At 40.1% G+C, this 20,732-nt stretch overlaps 1 protein-coding gene across 1 annotated transcript in view; it reads right to left on the reverse strand.

The window, feature by feature from the left end:
* The window catches only part of LOC5580239 (calmodulin), an 83,387-nt gene that overhangs the window by 15,333 nt on the left and 47,322 nt on the right, over window positions 1–20,732 (reverse strand). The window contains exon 3 of the mRNA XM_001662381.2: window positions 5,480–5,722. Coding sequence (XP_001662431.1) covers window positions 5,480–5,722 — 243 coding nt within the window. The remainder of the gene's footprint in view (window positions 1–5,479; window positions 5,723–20,732) is intronic.

Below are 20,732 nucleotides of genomic sequence, written 5' to 3' on the forward strand. Positions count from 1 at the left end.
GAATTTTTTATCTTGCCCATAACAACCAGGAAAGTAACAAAACCTGCAAAGAACTAAGCCGCAAATATCTCGAAAATTTGCTATGGATACCTTCAGGAAAGATCTAAGTTTCAGCTTCAAGTTCACACTGAATAGAATTTGAAGGATGTGCATTAGAGCAACTTCACCGGTGATCAAAATCACTAGTTTGGTCAAAGGATTGGAGCTTGCACTAGCAAATAATGTTTCATTTTTATTTTATACCAGTCTAGTTTTCTGGTCTATTTTTTGGAACAGGCAAATTACATGGTCCCTCTTTGGTCGGATTTGGACCAAGATTTGAGCTGTTCCAAATCTGGTTTGACACACGTTTATCAGTTTTTCTCCAAGAACTCCTCCGGGGATTTTTTCAAGGGATTTCTGAAAGCAATTCTTACGGGGATTTCGTCCAGATATATTTCAGTGGATTTCATTGAATAAAATTCCTCCGGGATTTTTTTTTCAGAGAATTCATTTAAAGATTTCTCCCAGAAAATTCTCTGGGGATTTGCAACAGGATTTTTTCCGGAAATTTCCTCCAGGGATTCCTCCGAGATACCCCCCAATCCCAAATACTCATTTGGGGATTTTCTCCAAAAATATCCTCGAGATTTCGTCGAAACATTATTCCGGGGCTTTCCGTTAAAAATTGCGTCGGGAATTTCATCCAGGAATTTCTCCGGATATTTCCACCGGGAATTCCTCCTGTGATTTTCTCCAGAATTTCTTCGAAGGATTTTCTCCATTCCCAAGAATCCTCCCGAGGATTTCCCCTTTGAACTCCTGGGGATTTTCTCCAGGAATTTATTATGGGATTTCCAAAAGAAATTCTTGCGGGGATTTTGTCCAGGAATTTCTCAGGTGATTTTGTCCAAAAATTCTCCGGAGATTACATTAATAAATTCCTTCGAGGTTTACAGAGAACTAATCCAAAGCTTTCCTCTATGAATTTCTCTCGGATTTGCACCAGGGATTTCCATTAGGAATTTCTTCGGAAATTTCCCCCAGGAATTCCTTAGGAGATTTCCTCCAGGAATTCCTTGGGAGATTTCCTCCAGGAATTCCTTGGGAGATTTCCTTTAGGAATTCCTCCGAGAATTTCACCGGTAGTCCATTGTCCATCCAAAATGTGTGTTGTTCCTCTAGAAATTCTTCCGGGAAATTTCTTCAGAAATTCCTTCGAGGATTTTATTTAGAAATTTTCTTTAGAGATTTGCATCAGGAATTTCTCCGGAGATTTCCTCTAGGAATTCTTCTGGGAATTTCAAGGATTCATCCAGGGATATTCTCCAAGAACTGCTAAGGAAATTTCCTCCAGGAATTCCTCAACGGGATTCCAATAGCAATTCCTCCGGGAATTCCGTCCAGAAATCCTTCGAAGGATTTCCTCCTGGATTTTCTTCAAAAAATTCTTAGGGGATTTTTCACAGAATTTATACAAAGATTTCCTCAAGGAATTTCTCTGGAAATTTCCTCCAGGAATTTCTCCGGGGTTTCAAGGACTTCTACGGGGTTATCCCCCAAGAACTCCACCCGAAATTTTCTTCATAAATTCCCGTGATGATTTTGAAAAGCAATTTCTTCGGAGATGTCGTCCAGGAATTTATCCTCAAGAAGTTCCTTTGGAGATTTCCTCAAAAAATTCCTGCTTAAAAACTCTTCCGGGGATTTGTTCCAGGAATTCCCCCGGGATTTTGCCTAGGAATTTCTCCAAGAATGTCCCCTTTTGTGGCGATTTGCCCCAGAAATACCTCCAGTGATTTCGCCCAGAAACTCCTCTTAAGGTTTTCACAAGGAAGTCTTTCCTCCGGCAATTCCTCTGGATGTCATCCAGCAATTCCTCGGAATTACCGAATTTCTACCGGGAGTTCTTCCAGAAATACATCTGAAGGTCCTCCAGCGATTCTTCTGGATTTCATCCAGTAACTCCAGTAAAGTTCCTCCAGAACTCTATCGGGAATTCCTTAGGATTTCCTCCATAGTTTCTCCGGGATTTTTTCTGGAATTCCTCAAGCAATTACCCCGGAGTTCCTCCAGAAACACATCCAAAGTTACTCCAGGAACGCGTCCAGGGTACCTTCAGGAACGCTTCCGGAGTTCTTCCATAGATGCTTCCGTTCGCACTTTGCGATCCTCTTCGGGTCACAAAAAAAAACAAAAGCTGACAATTGTTGGATCGCGAAGATGCGTAGATTATCGTTCGCGAAGAAGATCAATCGCAAAACATTTTGTTTTAGGAATTCCATTGGAGGTCCTTGAGGTATGCATTCAGAGTTCCTCCGGGAAATCGTTTGGAGCTTCATCTTCAGATATTCTTCATGATTCTTCCAGCAATTCCTCGGGAGTTCCTCCAGGAATTCTTCCGGGGCTACTCCAGTAGCTTACCTGAGAATTCTTCCGGATTTCCTCCGAGAAATACTACAGAGTTGTTCCGAAAAATCCTCCCCAGAGTTGATCTGGGAATTCCTTAGCAGCTACTCCAGCAATTCCTCCGAAGATCCTCTGGAGGTTCATCCAGAATTAAACAGCAGTTCTTCCGAAAAAGTTTGAAGTTCATCCGGATACTTCTTCGGAGTTTTTTCTTGCCATAAACTTAAGAATGCTGCTGATTCAATCCAAAATTGGTTTGTTTTTGTTGATCACATTAGAAATGGATCGAAAAAAAAAAACAAAATACAACAACCGCGCGCGTTTTGGTCTATTTTTTAATTTTGACAGGTCTGGTGGTGACCAATCGATTAGGTTCTCAGCTCAAGCAAATGTTTGGTTTTCCAGATCCGTGCTTTTGAAAATTTGAACTTTGGCTTCGATTCATCTTCACCTTAAACCATCTGTCAGTCGATACCTCTCGAACTCGATGATTCCTTCAAAATAAAGTTAGGGACAATTCACTGTACTAAATTTTGAACCAGATTCAGATTTCACTAAGTTTTTAATAAAATTCTCATTTTTATTGAGCTAGTTCTGACTTTAACCAAATTTAAATTGTTTACCTAGTGAGTTAAATTTGAGAAAAAAAAAACGATAAAATATAGAGTAGTCCGAATTAGAACATGGGGAGTCCGAATTGGAACAGGATAGATCCAATTTGGGCCTTCTGTAGAATTTTGTTCAATCATGTCATGTCCCGGTAGCAGATATAAAAAAAAACAATCTGAGAGAAAAGTGTGCACGCTAAATCAGGGTTTCGAGGAAACATAAAACTTTCATACCGAATATTTTTCCTAAAAGATATAGCCTAAAATTTGTTACTAGGCCCGAATTAGACCACGTTCCCCTATCTATCATCAACCTACAAACCGAACGAAAAGCAAAGTCTGCAAGTGGGAACAACATAAAGCTCCCAGGTCATTTTACAAGCTAGAAACGAACAAGAAGCTCTGAAATGACGCTCATGGGAACCATAAACGAGGATGAAGCCGGACAAGACTGAAGCCAAGTTTTAGGGGTACCAAACAGGCTCGATACCATTTGCCACTGGTGGATGTTATGTAAACTTTACGACCGGTGATATTACCCAAATCTCAATAGAGCACACTCAAGGTCGACAAAACTGAGCACTAGTTAGTTGCAGTCGCATTCTACAGCAAATATTTCTAGGGAAATTACGTTGTTTCACTTAATCCAGATATTCATCATGGCGCACATAAGGGGGGTGGATAAAAGTGGGAGAGAGAGTTGCACTCATTAGCTAGACAACATTGCAGTGGCATAGTTTACAATTTTTGTCCTTTCTATAGAGCTTTGCAAATAGAGGTAGCGAGTAGAGCGGCTGTCTCATATGTAGGTAATTCCGATGTGCTTATATCATGAGCATCGTGCACAAATTCGGGGGCGGTGTGGGGGTTCAGATGTTCTTCTTTTCTGACATTAGACTGGTTATAGGGCCATTTTTATCGCCTCATCACAAAATAATACTTTGTTAGGACTATACCAGGATTAGAGCGCCAAAGTCAACGATTGTCTTCGAAGTCTGTCTAGACTTTTCTTTAAACTTTGAGAGTTTTTGAAACACCTACATGGACATTCCTGACCATGTGGCATGATAAGACATATTAATTGTCCAAAACCGTCTACGAATCAGAAGGAAGGTTTCGAAAGTGACACTCTACGAGGTGTATAGACCCTAAAGTAATTAATACTTCCATTGTGCGATTGTTGAGATTAATCCATGAAAAATGTTGAAAGAAATCTTTCAATAATCCCAATAAAATCAAATATAGAATCTCACCAGAAGTCAGAAAAAATGCTTCATATGGTACAATTCAAGAATTTTAAGATAATTTGTCTTCACTAAGAATCTTTTAAGGAAAACTGTTAAAATTATTGAGAAAAATCCATAAAAATTCTCGCAAGATCTGATTTTTTAACAAGAAATTACTGCTTATCTCAGCAGGAGTCCTTTATGATCATGCAATGATCTCGCGAGGAAGCTACCTTACAATAGAACGATGATTTTGTCAAGAATTCACCAAAAATCTAAGGTGGAGTATGCTAAAGCTCTCAATAGCCTGCTACTATGATCTCATCAGAAATCTCTGGTATTAAAATTTCATGAAAAGATTCAGAGAAAATGGAATTTCTAGAATGAGATACCAACACAACATTAATTATTACAAGATTTATGGAAAACTTAACCTTCTAAACTGGTCTAATCATATCTATCCCGTCATATGTGCACCATGAGGTGAAGGTGACAAACCACCCGAAACTGAACTGTGGGTGCACCGAAAGCTGCACCACCGGAACCGGCGTTTCATTCTACGGTTGTTTTGAACCGTTTGCTTCTAGCTAGCTATAGGTACGGGGGTACAACCGAATGCATTTTTCTTTCATTTCAAACTAACGAACGGCCAAAAATACCAGACATTTTTCTCATCTGACTCTTCTTTCATTGCGCACTATAATAGCCAAAACCCGGTGTGCGAGCGATTTTTGATGACTCTTGAGAATGAAATACGACCGAGTGAGCAGAAGACAAAAAAATCAACAAAACTGCGCTTCTAAGGCACGCGAACGTTGCAGCTTGCGGGTGACGGAAACTGCTGATATTTTTAGCCATTACGTTGCGCGTTTCAGCGTTGTTATACTTCTAAGTTGACTCATCAATCATATTTGACGCTAGATGCTGCACAACTCCCACGGTATATTTTTTTCCGTATGGCAAGTGGCTCATTAGGTGAGTTGCATTCAGTGTGGAATTGGCGGCTCTCAAAATGCAAACTCCGCGGCTATAAATATTCCGGTAGACGCGGGGGGACATCCGATTAACTCTGGTCGAGAGATGAATTGGCGATTTCTTCTGTGCTTTCGTCTCGCGCTCGCGAATCAGAAAAAAAATCTGTCTGGTCGCTGTCTGGCCATCAAGCGACACCACAACCATTTGCAACATCAACATTTCGCGCTGTGGGGCGCTTATAGGGAAAGACGGAGAAATGTGTATTGGGGGGAAGAAACTTACCTTCATAATTAACTTGGCCATCGCCATCTATGTCGGCTTCGCGGATCATCTCATCCACCTCCTCGTCCGTTAGCTTCTCGCCGAGATTGGTCATGACATGACGCAGCTCAGCTGCCGAGATGAAGCCGTTGCCGTCCTTGTCGAAGACTCGGAACGCCTCCCGGATTTCCTCTTCGCTATCGGTGTCCTTCATTTTGCGAGCCATCATGGTCAGGAATTCGGGGAAATCGATCGTGCCGTTGCCTGTGTTTTGGGGGGAGAGAGAAAAAGAAACATTTCGTCAGTATTTTATAGCGATAGTTTTGTATGATTTAACGTGCGTGGCGTGTGTCGGCATTTTGCGAATGAAGGGAAATCAAATCGATTAGGTTCTGGTGAGAATGAGAGGCAGTTCGCGGAGCGAATGCTATGCCAGAAAGGGAAACGTGACAAAAACGAACTGGCGCATATTAATTTTTGGCTCGTAAAATTTCCATTCGGAATTGTTTTACGACTTTTCTGTTTCACATCAACGATGAAATTACCGGTCGGACATGCAAGCAAGGCAAGTCTCCCCAGGTCGTTCCCAAGATTCGGTTTATTAGGATCGTACCCCCAATGCGGTTTGCTTCTGGGAACCAACTTATTCATCAACAAAGATTTAGTATCGTGCTACTTCCACTGTGATCCGGTGGCGGCATTGATGATGATGGTTGATGGGATGTTATGTGTTTTCCATCATCCTACAAAAGTTAGGAATGATGCATTGGACATGCCAAGTTTTCACTTTAGCACCAACAACGTGGCAGTGCAAGTGCACCCAGCGCCAACAATCCTAATAACAAGCAAAAGTTTTAATTAAATACTCGCGTGCAGCCAGAATCGACTAAGAATTCATTATCGTCCAATAGGCAGCTCGTCTCACTGACTGCTTGGAATTCCCAAGGTTTTTTTTCTCACCTCTTGCTTCTACGAAAAAAGGTCAAATCCACCCCCAAAGTGCACGTTTAGCGGAGAAACTTTGCGCCACGCCTATTGGCGGATACCATAGAGACTAAGCAGAAACGTGATAATAGACTTTCCATAGTTTTCTTATCGTTCGACACAGAAGCAGCGAAAATTGCAGACTAGCATTCCATCACAATTATCTCTGGTGGTGATCTCGATTTCCAGTCAAGATGACGACAGTTGCCTTGCCACCGCCGCTAACCAACCCGACCACAGCACGGTTCCACAATAAAATGCTATTTATCGACCCCGCGCTGCCTAAATGTCAAAGTTGTCCTACACGCTCAGTGCCACTATAATGGCAATTGTGCTTCGGATGCCCTCTAATGTCCTTCTCGGCAAACCGACGACGATGCCCGTCACAAGTTTGCAATTTTCTGCTGCTGGTAGATATAATCAAATGAATTTCATCAATTTTCATGACTACCCGCTCATGGTCCTAGCTTCCGGCCAGCATCGATATTGAGAGAGCTGTGCTGAAAAAAGACATAGATGAGATATCTTGGGCCGGCGGCGCCACTGGGACGTTTTTTTTCGCAATCGATGAGAAAGCTTTCAAGGAATAACTACTGCTATATGTAGTCCACAGTTATGGATTGGTTGGGTAAAGCTTTTGCCAACCGAGGAGCAGTAGAAAATGTGATCGTGCACAATCTGATTGCGAATTGATACATCCGTCGATATGAACGTCTTCTGAGTTTTTTTTTTTTATGTTAATGTATGATGAGATTTGAATTCGGAAACAATAGCATGTCCGATGGTTGTCTAATATTCAAATATACGATTCTAGTTGATGCTTATTTGATTATTTTGAATAAAAGCCTTGACCGAGCAACATTTGCAGTTTCGCCTATTTGATACAAATCGCGACATTTCGACCTTTTATACATAGGTACTACAAACAACATGTTTGCAAGGATAAAGCTAGCAAGCTACTGGTAATTCGCCTTATAGACTTCTAACAAATTGCGAGATCGAATGGAATAATGTACATTTGAAATAGTGGGTGGGAACATGAATTGCAAAATTCCCACAAGAAATCCAGAACGCCTAATGGAATCCTGAGAATTCTACAAGAATCCCAAAACCTATCGCTGATTTCCTGAGCATTTCTTCTTAAGATTGGAATCATGGGAGGATCTTTTGATTCCACAGAAAGTCAGTAATTCTACTGGAATATGAATCCTCAAAATCCCGGAGCAAGACTTAAGTGCTTCAAATGACTTCTTGTTTTGCAAAATAATGAAGTTTGGTGTGTCGCAAGAAATGGTTCAGAACGACTCGTAGCCTCACTTTTTACCTGTTATACGATACTAAACATTGATATTTTGACCAATTTACAATCAAAGGCTGAATTAAACGATTGAAATAAACTATTTTAACTATTCCCTACTCAGTAGATGCACATTTGTTGTGAACATTTTTGAACTTCCATATGTAGAACATGTAGTTTTGAGGTTAGGGAACCGCCGCTGCATCCTTTTGCGAAATTTTCAGGACTTCAAGAACATGTTCTTCGGCCTTCGGATGGCCGAAAAATGTCCGTTTGAACACAAACCAAGTATTACTAATTTAAAACGGCTCTGAAAACTATGATTTGTTTTTGTTGTCATGTTCGAATAAGTTAGTTAACTCTCTCTTTTCCATGTTAGCTCCAGAGCACCATTGATTTTCAACGAACTTGAGACAAACCGAATTAGACGACGAATACTGTGCAATAGTTACTAGAATATGGTTCCATACTCAATAGATTAATCAAATAGTTTCAATGATCAATTATTTATTGAAGAACTCAGATAGAAGGCTGCATTTGTCGACAATTGTCGAGGCTGTTTTTTGTCGACAATTGTTCCAGAAGCATCAGTTTACATCTTCGAAAGAATCTTCTGATTATCCAACTTAAAGATCTTTAGGAGTTCACGAATCAATAAACTAAACTGCAAAACTTTGAAGTCGAATTCCAGAAAGGATTGAGAGGAGTCCCTGAAGAAGAGGGAAGAAAGAAATTCTTGAACGCACTCGTAAAAATGTATTCACTGTTTGCAATAGCTCATGCTTGAACAACAGTTCAATCGAATAAAAATTAATGGTGCGTGTAATACAAGAGCAAAAAGGGGTTAAAACTCATTCAACGGAATGCTAGATTGAATTTCTAGCAAAACTTTCAAAGAAATACCCGGGCAAACTTTCCACAAAGTTATTCTTGAATTGTCTTAGAGATGTCCTCCAGAACCTTTTTCTGGAGTTTCTTCAGAAATATTTTCCAATGCTGTGGAACTTTCAGTTTGAACATGATAAAATATTGTTGACAATGGTAATTTTCTGTTTCGGTATAAGATTATTTCAATTGATATCAGTATAACAAAACAATCACAGTTTCATTTATCATTCCATAAATAGAAAATAACACGACTTTATTTATATTCATCCACAAAAACTGCGCATTTCCATTCTTAATTTCCATTGTCGAGAGACCCAATTCCCTCTCCCCCTAGCGCACCCCGTAATAGCCATAAATATAAATCTTCAGCACGGTCGATTCCACACCTGTAGATTATAGTCAGCGCAAAATAGCACCGAAAATCGACACAAAGAAAAGCTTATCGAGGTTTTCGTTGCATGATTGTGCTCTAGATTGTACCTATGTTGTACTCGCCACCGAGAGGTTTTCTATAGAACGACTTCTGAGTGTTAAAACAACTCGGAGTAATCCAACTAGTGGTGATATCGTGCAGATTGGAACCAAAATCAATTCAGTTTCTCTGAAAACGATCAAAAAACTAAACATCGAACCCTTACACCGAATATTCATATCATGAATGAAATCGAAGCCCTTCAGAACATCCGCAGGCATATGAGAAAGGCGAAAAACTACCATGTTCTGCTAACGGCTTTCCACGCCCCTCCCTCTCGAACAATCAATAATCAAGTATTCATAAACAATTCGCCCGCCCGGCAGTGTTTGATGGCAAACCCCTCTTTGTCCTAGTCTTGATTTCCACTATCGCCCTGCCCCGAACCGGCTGACATTGCTTTCGGTGCCGCAAACACGTAAAAAACAATGACGACGAAACTATTGAATATTTTTTTTTTTTTTTTTTTTTTTTTTTGTCGGTAGCGATAGGGGTAGTACTGGCACTCTTAATCTGCCCTAAGCTCCTTCCCAGCATTTGCTTTTATAAGCCTCTATTGCGTTCATCACACAGACGTTCCTAAGCAATGTTGCTCAAATGGTCACTGTGTACGCTAGCAGCAATCAGCCCTTGCCGTAGTTTTGCAGTCTAGTAGTTCAGACTACTATCAAACTATGATAAGGCCTGAAATGCTACTAGAGTGGTTAAAGTGAAGAACGAAATAGTTTTATTAAAAGGTCCTCATTCCCCATTTCATTTCATCACTCACTATCGTCACTTTTATTTTCGACACTATCACGTATATCACCTATTATCACTCATCAACTTTCGTAATACACTTCAGATATACTTTCTATTATATCACTTTTCACATCACACCATTTTCATATAAATCTGTTAGCATTACCATTTGTTAGCATTACTAAGTAATTTAAAAATATTCAATTTAAATGTATCATTATTTTTGTTGCTGTAGAGTCATTACTATTCAAACTACGATTTTGCACAATGATCAAGAAAGTTACATTAAAAAAAATCACTTCGATCCATTCTTCTGCACTCGCTGTCATTATGTATCAACACTTTTATCATGCACGTTTGAAGAACTAGGCAATTAAATTTATATTCAGAAAAATGATTGCAAAATGTATTATGGCCATTATTAAATTAGTAGAGTTCACATCATTATTATTATATTTTTAACAAAACTATCAGAATCACTTCCACCTTAATTTTCAAATTTTCATCACTATAGATTTAATTATAAAATCACTATTAGCACCTTCACAATCACTAAATTTAATAACGACGAGTGTAACGCACAGTTCCACCAAACACCCATTCTTATGTTGCATTATAAAACGATTGATCACACGTTGGCTTCGAAACTTAACCACCATTTCTGATTAGTACAAAGGATGCTACAGCTCGTGTAAACGAATTGAAACATCAAACAACCAGCACTGGTTTATAAGTAACTAATGAGCCCTGGCGGTCCCTCCGTTCGAAGAGGACCTGATAATATGCCGAAACATATTAACAGATCCTCCGCCTGAATGCAGCCGTTTCATGATAAATCATGAACCGTTGGAGGTGTGCCAAAGTATTGGGAAGGTGATATGTTTCACAGACGGGTATTATTATGGTGCACCTTCTACTTTGGCACCGTCAAACCCTGTGATCGTGGCCAGGGAATGACGACGAAACTATTGAATATTTTATTTCTAAAATATGCCTTCTGTATATTTCATGTCCCGGGGGTCCTCCTCCACCCAACATTTTCCATGCCAACACGTTCCACCGGAATTCCCTCCTGGGAAAGTCGGGGGGTGTGTGTGGAAATATATGGAGCACCACCATTTGCTGTGGAAACGGGAACAATCCGCATTCTTGTTGTTCTAGTTTATGGGATTGTCGGAATGGCTTGCTCTGCGGGGATTGGAAGCCACGGCTTTAACCTGTTCAATATTTCATACGCCACCAACACCTAGCACGAGTAAACTCCAGTTTCCAGATTGAAAATGTGCTTCCCCCCTGTGGGGTGTAACAACCGATTGTTGAACATCCTCTTTTCTGCGCCGGAATGTTGGATTCCAATCAACAACCCCGGTTCGAGGGGGTGGCTGCGGTGGTGGATCAATATTTCTGCCCTTTCGATTTCAGTATTGTACGACCGACACCGTCGCAAATTGATGGTGCAGTTCTTCTGCTTCTGTTCTGATTGTGTCCTGATGGGAGTCCTTTGTACCATTACTGGCGGAAAGAATGATATTGAAGTTTTCAATCACCGGGTTTCCGGGAAAAAGGTTCCTCCATTTTCGGAAGTCATCAGACGGAAACAATGCTCCGGAAGCGAACGGGAAAAACTCGTCGGATGGTAGAGTCAATTAACTTCGGATCATCTAATTGAGTTTGCTTGGAATCAGGGATCGATATGGACCATTGCCATCGTCAGCCATCTATGGGCACACGCACCCGCACCCGGACCACGGTGATTGGTGGAAACTTTGTCTTTTGCCATCGTCGTCGTCGGGATGATGGCGGCGGAAGTTTACACAAATTAACGAGAACTTTCGCCAGTGGTTTCCTTCCTCTGCCGTGGTTTTGGAGGGGCATCATCGATTGTCTTTCCGGAGGGGACCGAACCGTACATGGCAAAGATTTTAATCAGTCGCTATGGAGTTATCCCCTCGTATCTTGTGGGTTCTGAAACAACCATTTCACACTGATCCAGGGTGCGGCTTGGATTTTGTTGCATTAATTATCAAAATCGAACGACGGGGTTTTTCGGCTTTTGGCTCCGGATTGAAGGATATGAACCTCTTGTAGAAGCGTGTCTACGATAAGCTCATCGCAACTTATTTTTGGAATACCCATTTGCGGTTTCATTGGTTGTGCTCCGTTCAGCTTCTTGTAGGTCGATTGCGGTTATTGAATTTGATAGTTTATTTTTATGGAAAACTAGCGTGCCGTCTTTTGTGCACGTTTCGCTGAAATCGATGTAACATCGAGATGCCTTCTTGGGTAGCGGTCGTGGTCTTATCCTTGAATCACAGCGAAACCTCCTGCTGGAAACCACAATAGCGAAAAAAATCTATTTAGGTGTGATCAAAATGTAAATGCTCGCTAGTAGACTCCGCTTTTGTTCGGCGACGGCACCACCATCGTCATCGTCGTCGAAAGTTGTAATTTATGAAAAGCTAAAAGCAGAAAGGAGTTAGCAAAAGCTTCTGCTTCTTATGTCCATAACTCATGCAGTCACGTAAAAGGATCGTTGTTTATTATGGACCACCCATAAAAAAGGAGCCAGTTCGGGTCGGAAACTACGAGACTGGAATGCTTTTATCCTCCTCACCCCATCGACAACCGCAAAGCATCCGTCGTTTTGATATTGCCATGGATGGGGTCATGTACAAACAGAAAGTCCTTTGGTTTCCGATGTCCTTTTCTGCGCATTGTGTTTTACAGGAAGAAAGTGTTGTAAATTATGGTGTTGTGTCTCTCAGGACTGCCGTTCAAGGCTTAGATAGTGCGCCATAGCATAGCATATATCGGAAACGATCAAAGGCAGGCGAGATTCTATGGTGATTAAAATGCTCGTAGCGATGAGGATTTCGGAAGCGACCAACATCCTTTTGGAAACTTCCCCATAGCGGCATATCGCATTAGCCAACCGAGAAGGAATAGCGCGCAAAGTTATGAAAGATGGCGTAGTTACCCAGAAACGCACGAATAACCGTGATGACAATTTTATTGCACGTCGTTATGCTTTCAGTGTTGGGTCCTTCACGCACGGCAATAATATTTATTGGTCATATGTTACAAGTGGTACTTTACGATTAAAACGTTTAATAAACGTTCACTTGCAGCTCTTACGTTCGAAATGTTGGAGCATGTGGTATCGGGCGACGATATATGGCTTCATGCGTCTAGTTTTTAAATAGGATCAACAATTCCGTATATAAATCGCTTAAATTGTTAAAGTTTGAACTTTTCTTTGAGTTGTTTAAGAGCAGTTCGTCATGTTAATCGAGAATGAGTTCAAGAATATATCGAAATTGAGTGAAGAGTGAATCTATACTAAGACGAGAGTTTGTCAATAGTGAATCGAAAACGAGTCGAAATGTGAGTGACGAGGTGCATTAAGAATCAAATAACTTTGAGAAAGATTCGTGTCGAGAGAGAGGCGAGTGCGATTCGAGTCAAAATGAGGAATGAGTGACGAGCATGTCGAAAGTGATTTCAAAACGGACAGAAAGGTGCTAGTGCAAACTGTAACCTCTCTTTTCATCTATATCAATAATGCATACAAACTGTACATTATATAATCAAGAAGTTGGAGGTTAACAAAATATAACCTCAATCTCTCTCCAATGCAATAAGAAGAGGAAAATCTGTATGAAATCCGACTGAGTTTCCCGGAAGTGACCCAAGTTCGTTCGACAGTGTAATGTCACGTTTCTCGCCTTCAGAGTGAGATACTTCATAGGCGGCGGACGACGATAACGACGCATAAGAATAAATTATCCGCGTTTTTTCCATTAGGGTGGATGATCAGATCCAAAACGATTCACAAAATTGGAGTAAACTCAATTACGACAAGCTCGGCGGCGCAGTAGGGAATTGGGACTCTATCTCTGGGAAAAGTTGGGCGGCTGTCGTCGCCGACAAGACTTTTAATGAGCGTTTTGCGTGTTTTAGGTTATTTCAATAATTCTGGGAGATGTTCAATCGTGTTTAAGAGAATAATAAAAGGTTGTTCAATGTTATGAAGTGATAATTTTAATCAGTATACAGGATGGAAATTGATATTGAAAAGTCAATTAGAATGGAAACCTAATTCTATGTAATAGTTTTCATGTAAAATAATATTCAACAGATGTGACCCAATGGACACAGCGATTGATAAACTGCTTCGAAAAAGATAAATCTGGCCAACTGCCTCCCCTGACGAAAATTATGAATCTTCATTACACTGAGAAGACGTCCCCTGTCAATCTGCTGGGCGCGTGGACGCTAATTGACAGACATTATGCTTTTGCTGTCATCACATCGCCGCCATTGCAGCCAATGTCCTTTGTGCCACCTGATTCCCGGCTTTTGTTCCTTCAAGTCGTGTCCCATTTGGGGGTGAACAATAAAAGCCAAATTTTAATTATGACCATCGCCATCTTTTGATTGTCGTCGTTAGTTAACAAAAGATTTTATAGAATACTTAAATGTAATTGTCATTGTCAATATTGTAAGTTTGATGCTCTAAGTTTAAGGTAAATTCATATTCAAGCAAATTTCAAACTTAAAGAGCAGTTTCTTACGAAATTGCTAAGAAATCGATGTCTTGTTTGACAGACGGTACGAGCCTGTGTTTTTATCTTCGATTTGTTGATGATTCCTGTGAACACTGCTTCTCAGTTTTGAAATTTGCTGGAATTAGATAAATGCATCTTACAGTATATATGGAGTTTTTTTTTGTAACATTTGTCATTTAAATATTTGAAGTGTGATAAAGTAATTAACTTTTTTGTTTTGGAAGACAGACAATCGTTTCGTCAGTTCATAAACTGAACATTTTAATTTACAACTCGACTAAAGCGTCAAGGCTACATTTACAAGAAGCGTGTTTCCCCTGCAGAAATTATTTCGTTTTTTTTTTCATCTGCATTCAAATCATTGGAAATGTTTCTCGAAGTACTTTCGAAAGTTGTCAGTTACAAAGGAAGGATCGGCTGCAGGGCCAAAAAGTTATCCAATTATCATTGCTGTTTGCAGGCATATTCTGAGGGTGGAAACAAGTTTGAAGTGGTAGGCAAATGAACAAGCACTGGAAAACAGTACCAAATGGTGGTAGGTTGAAGTATTTGTTCGAACTGATTGAGGCGTGTTTGACTGGAAATTTGGAATTTATGTCTTACTGTAACGCCCATTTTGATGGCAAAAGTTTTAGTTTTTTCGTCATAATTAATTAATTTAGGACTCATATTTAAAACAGGGCTGATAGCAACCAACTTCAGGAACAGGAGCTTCAGAGACCTAACGTATAAGAAAATAGGCTAAAAAGAGACTGAAGAAGAATCAAAAAGAAACCGAAGAGAGACAAAAAAATACTTCTTGGTTTTAATAAGGATTCTTCATAGAATCTGACCAGACATCTCTCATAGGGTATTCCTAAGAATAACTTTGAAGATTCCTCCTGGAATTACGCCATCATGATATTCTCCAGAATTTCATCAGAATGTAATTCAGACATATTCTTCAAGTTTTCTTCACGTATCAAAAAGAAGCTTTGTTCAGGAATCAATTCAGTGAATCCAAGGTTTCCTTTCGAGATACCTTTGAAAACTCATGCCGAAATTGATATGTGATACCTCTAGAAATTACTCCAAAGATCTCGTAAGCAATCTTTGTTCAGCAATTCTCCTGAAGATTCTTCCAGAAATTTCTCAAGGCCCTTCCCGGAACACATTTTCGAGGTTTCCTCTAAGATTTTTGTTTAAAATTTCTTCGATTCGTTCTGTATTTTTTTTCGAAAAAAAAACATCTTGAATTTATCTAAGAATAAATGGACAATTAAGTGAAAAAAAAATCTCGATGAATGTTTGGACAAGATTGAAGTAGTATTATTTGGTTGAAACATTGGAGAAATCTCTAGACAAATTCTTGGTCGTCATTAGTCAGCAATTCGTGAAAGAGTTCATAACAGATTGCTTAGAATAATTCCTGGTAGAATCCATGGAGGAACTTTTGTTCGAATGTTCGAAACAATTCCTGTGGAAATTACTGGAGATATCAATGTTGGACTGCTGAAGCATTACCTGGAGCAAATTCTGCAAGAATTCATCTGAACATCTCTTGAGAAAGCGTTGAAAGAATTTCAGGACTAACTAACGAATTCCTAAGATAATTGCTGGACGAGTCTCAGAATGTGTTCCTGAGCAAATCTCTGGAACTTAAAACTTTTCTTCGAGGAATATGTGAAGTAATTTCTGAAGAAATTGTGGAATAGTCTTGTAGGAATATATGCAGCCAAACACAAGGGGCTTGTCGAAACTGAATTATAGAAGGATGCAGACCGGATCAGATATCACAGTTGTAAAACTCACATCTAATATATTACTTCCAAATTGGTGACTGAAAAAAAGTTCTTTATCTACACACCCATTACACTTTGCAAGGGGAAAACAAGATATGGTTTAATCTTATTCGCCACATTCGGAAGAAGAAAACCCCCAAACCGACGGGTACCACTTTTTCACTGCTGCCATGTAAGTTTTATCAGATTCAACGACAACATTCTCCGTTCTAATTGCTCGGATTCTTTCAAGATAGTGTTCTGAACCCAAGAATCCCGGCTGGAGGATGGATATTGGGGGGCGACGGGCAGGGTTCTTTGTTTGAAACAACAAAAGCTTTTGAAAATATGTACAAAGTTCACCATCAAGATAGGAACTGTTCGCTGCTTTCCGAGCTGTGGAATATTTTTACCTCATGTTCTTGCTGCAATGGAAAACTTCGAGGAAAAGTTGGGGGATGGGAGGGTTGGTAACGCATGCCCGAAACACGCGTTCTGATTTTTCAGGCCCAACTCCTTTGTTTCTGGGCTTGTTCAAACAACTCGACAGTAGCTTTATGACGGGTGTACCGTGTTCCGGTAGCTTACCGAAGGCAAGTCACACGGAGCCTTCGACGACGGTGATAGATGGTTCTCCTCTCAAATCACGTCTCAAACGAGGAAAATTCTGGTCGGTGAAAAGCTCGTTAATGGCGCACAGGAAGTACAGCGCGGTGGAATGGGGAATGGGGGTGGTTAGAGCGCAACAAGGCGAGCGTTCCTATAATCATTATTATCGTCATCGTCGTCATGGTAGTCATCGGTGTTTTGCGGTTGTTGCCACGTTGTACTAACGTGCCGTCTAATGTCCGGTGCCAATGGGGAAGCAACAGCTTCTGCGTTTAGGTATCCACACCTGGTGCAGTTGAGAGTGGAAGTGTGGGTTGGGCGGTTGTAGAACGATCGAAGAAGATTACACAAATACAGGGCCATGGGCCGAAGCTCCCACCGTTCGTTTTTCGCGTATGCCCATATCTGGGTAAATTTCGGACGGTGGTTGGGCTGAGGGAAAACCTTCATTCCGGATTTGTACACTTTGTATCTTGGGTTCCAACCCACAGTGACTGCTGGGTATCAGAACAGCGTTGGGTAGTGGAAAATGGGACAACACCAACACTTTTCCAGGGTGGTTGAAAGAGAATTGTTGGATACGATCCAAGGATAATCGAGCTTGTGGGTTTGTGTTGGTGGTGGCACAGTTTATCCAGCACTGATACGCTTTGCAGCGAAGAACCGCTTTGCAACCAGTGGAATCCGGCTCCGAAGGTAGATGCGCAATAGAACTGACTGGAATATTGGTTGGATTGGTGTTCTACCTATCCACAGCCAGCGTCTTTGAAGGTAAATGTTATTTATTGGAAGATCTACAATGTATTATACGGTGCAACGAATAATGGTTATTCTCATTTATCCCTTCATTGATATTTTGGATTTTATCTTACCGTTGGTTTTTTCATTTCCAAAAATCTTGTTTATCAAAAAAGATACTTTGACTAACTTATTTAATGTATTTTTTACTATTTTTATTTATATTTATAAAATGCTATAAGCTTCAAACGGTTTCAATTTTGAAAATGTATTGGACAAAAAGATATAAATTATTTGGTGAAATATCTAAAGACAGTTCACCCACTACAACTCATAGACAGTTCAGAAAGAATTCGGAATTATATAAACAAATTTCTGCTCTGTGTACCTAAATTAAGACTAAATTTTCACAAAAGGGCAAAGCTCAATAGTCAAACTATTACCTTCTGAGAATACCTTCGAAACTATGCGTAAGACATGGCCCTTCCTTGATCTGATGGAACTCATGTTGAATCCAAGAAAAGATTAACAAAAACGATATCCCCATAACAACGATATCGGCTAACACTTTTGACATAAATCCAAAATTGCATCTCGTAAGAATTGCGTGTATCAAAAATCTGGCTAAAGGACCTAAAGGACCTCACTATTTATTTATCCATAATAGGACTTTCAAGAAATTGATCAATTATCGATTCCAGCAAAGATCTCATTAAAAATTGGCTATGAATCTAAATGGAAATCTAACAAGAAACTCGCCAATAACCTTGCCAATAATCCCTATATACCCTTCTTGTAATATTTCAAAGAGCTTAATATATCTGTCTACCAAGTCACCGAAAGCATTGTGCGACATTGTGCGAAGTTCGAATGACAAGCAGTCGTACACTTAGTGGAAAAAAATCTAGTGTCGCCCATAGTGCTTGAAATTGAAACAAACCGGTTTTCCGAAAAAAAATCCGATTGTTTCTTGATGACTCTTCGCAAAATCCTTTTGGAATTCTTCCGAAAATTTGTATGGGGATTTTCTAGAATTACTTTTGAGATTCTTCGGTATATCCTTCTAGGACTTTTCCTCTGGAGCTCTTCCGAATATCCTGCTGGAATTCTTTAAGATGTCTTTCGAGGATCCTCCCAAAAGAAATTCTGGAATTCTTCAAGAAATCCACAAACCTTTTCGGAAATGCCTCTGCAATTCTTGCGTAAATCTTCTCGAATACTTCTGAAGATCCTGTTAAAATTCTTCGGAATATCTTTCGAGGATTCTTCAGGACAACTCTCTGAAATTTGTCCGGTAATCTTTTTAGAATTCTCCCATAAAACCTGCTGGAATTCTTCAGGTTATCCTTCAATGATTCTTCTGAAAATCCTCCTGAGATTCTTCTACTACAAGGATATCGTATACCTCCAGAAATTTTTCGAAAATTCTTCCGGAAATCCCTTTGAGAATCGTTCATAAATTTCGTTAGGATTCTCTCGGAAATTCATCGAGAATGTTTCAGAAATCCTCCTGAAATCCTTCAAAAAAATCCTCGAGGATTGGTTTCCCGGTGTTTTTCTAATTCCCGGTTATTTCCCGGTCATTTGTTATTCCCGGGTTTTTCCCGCTTTTCCCGGATGGATGGACACCCTGGATATTCTGATACGACTCCTCTGAGAAGCTTTAGAGAGATCATTGTCGATTCCATGACCTGAAATCTAATTGTTTAATAAGAAGAGTTCATGAGTTTTCGTATGTAACCAGTTTGCATCTGCTGGATAAAGATGGTTGAAAAAATCTGATTTCAGTTGTCTATCTCTGGCATCAGATTTAAAATTTTGCAAAATAGTTATTAGCAGTGATGTCAAATAGTTGAAGTTACAACAAGTGATCCTGAATGAGTTTTTCAGATTAAACTACCGCAAAATCAACTAATGATCTCGAAGTTATTATTGCATTCTGCTTGAGTTGTACTTTAAAGGTATACTTGAGCGCATTTGAAATCTTCTTGAGATTTAACCAAGAATCTTAAATGACGATTCTTTTATAATTCTCATATATTTTTTTTTAATAGGGTAGAATTTCAAACAGAATCGCTTTAATTTTCCATCAAAGTAATGGGTTTAATTATTCAGTAAACTCAACTCCAATTATTCCATTTGGAATAATTCGTTAATTTCTTCTAGATACTTTCAGTTTATAAGGTTTATACTTTTGCTCTGCGCTGATTACATTTTAGACGACTTTATGAACATTTCCATCAATATTTTCAGCAAAGGAAAACAGAAAAGTTCTTGTTCGAATCAACATCAGTTCTCTGCTCACCGTCATTCATCATCTTCAACCGATCGATTACTTTCACGTCATTCACCACTGGGATGCACGCCTGCTAGCTTCATGGAAGCCCCTGAGCCGATCGTCACAGTCGAGCCAATCCTGCCAGCGACCAACAGTCATCCCGGTTCTGTGTTCGATACTGGTGAAGGGGTCTTCCAACCCGTAGATGCAGGCAAGTACGAATCCAATTCGAGCAATCACCTCCCCTCATCGTCCATCACTTTCAGTCGTGACAATGCCAACGATATCTGGATCTACTACCAAAATGTGCGTGGGCTGAGGACGAAAATTGACAGCCTGTTACTAACAGCCACCGATTGCAACTTTGACGTTATCATGATGACCGAAACTGGACTGGACAACTGCATCACCTCACAACAGCTATTTGGTGCAGGCTTCAATGTTTTTCGGTGTGATCGAAGCCCTGCCAATAGTAGCAAGTCCCGCTTTGGTGGTGTTTTGATTGCTGTAGCACAACGATATAGCAGCCGTGTTGTTCACACTGAAAGTGGACAAAATTTGGAGCAAATATGTGTATCTGCGATGATCAAAGGTAGGAAGATTATGATGTGCGTAATATATGTTCCACCGGACAAAAGCAATGACGTAAACGTGATCAACGGACATGTTTCCGCAATGGAGGAACTCTGTGCGAAATGCACGACTGGTGATGCTGTCCTCATATGTGGTGATTATAACCAACCACGTATGCGCTGGTGTTTCGTTGATAGCGTCATTCAATGCGACGGTTCTCAACTCCCATTGTCCAGTAGCACTCTTCTGGATGGTATGAATTTTCTGTGCCTTGGTCAAAAGAATCTCGTCCGGAATTCAATTGATCGCATTCTTGATTTGGTTTTTTGCCTGTCGGATTGTGAAGCGGAAGTAAATTCTTGTTCC

This window comes from Aedes aegypti, chromosome 3, assembly GCF_002204515.2.
Source record: "Aedes aegypti strain LVP_AGWG chromosome 3, AaegL5.0 Primary Assembly, whole genome shotgun sequence".
Classification (NCBI taxonomy): domain Eukaryota; kingdom Metazoa; phylum Arthropoda; class Insecta; order Diptera; family Culicidae; genus Aedes; species Aedes aegypti.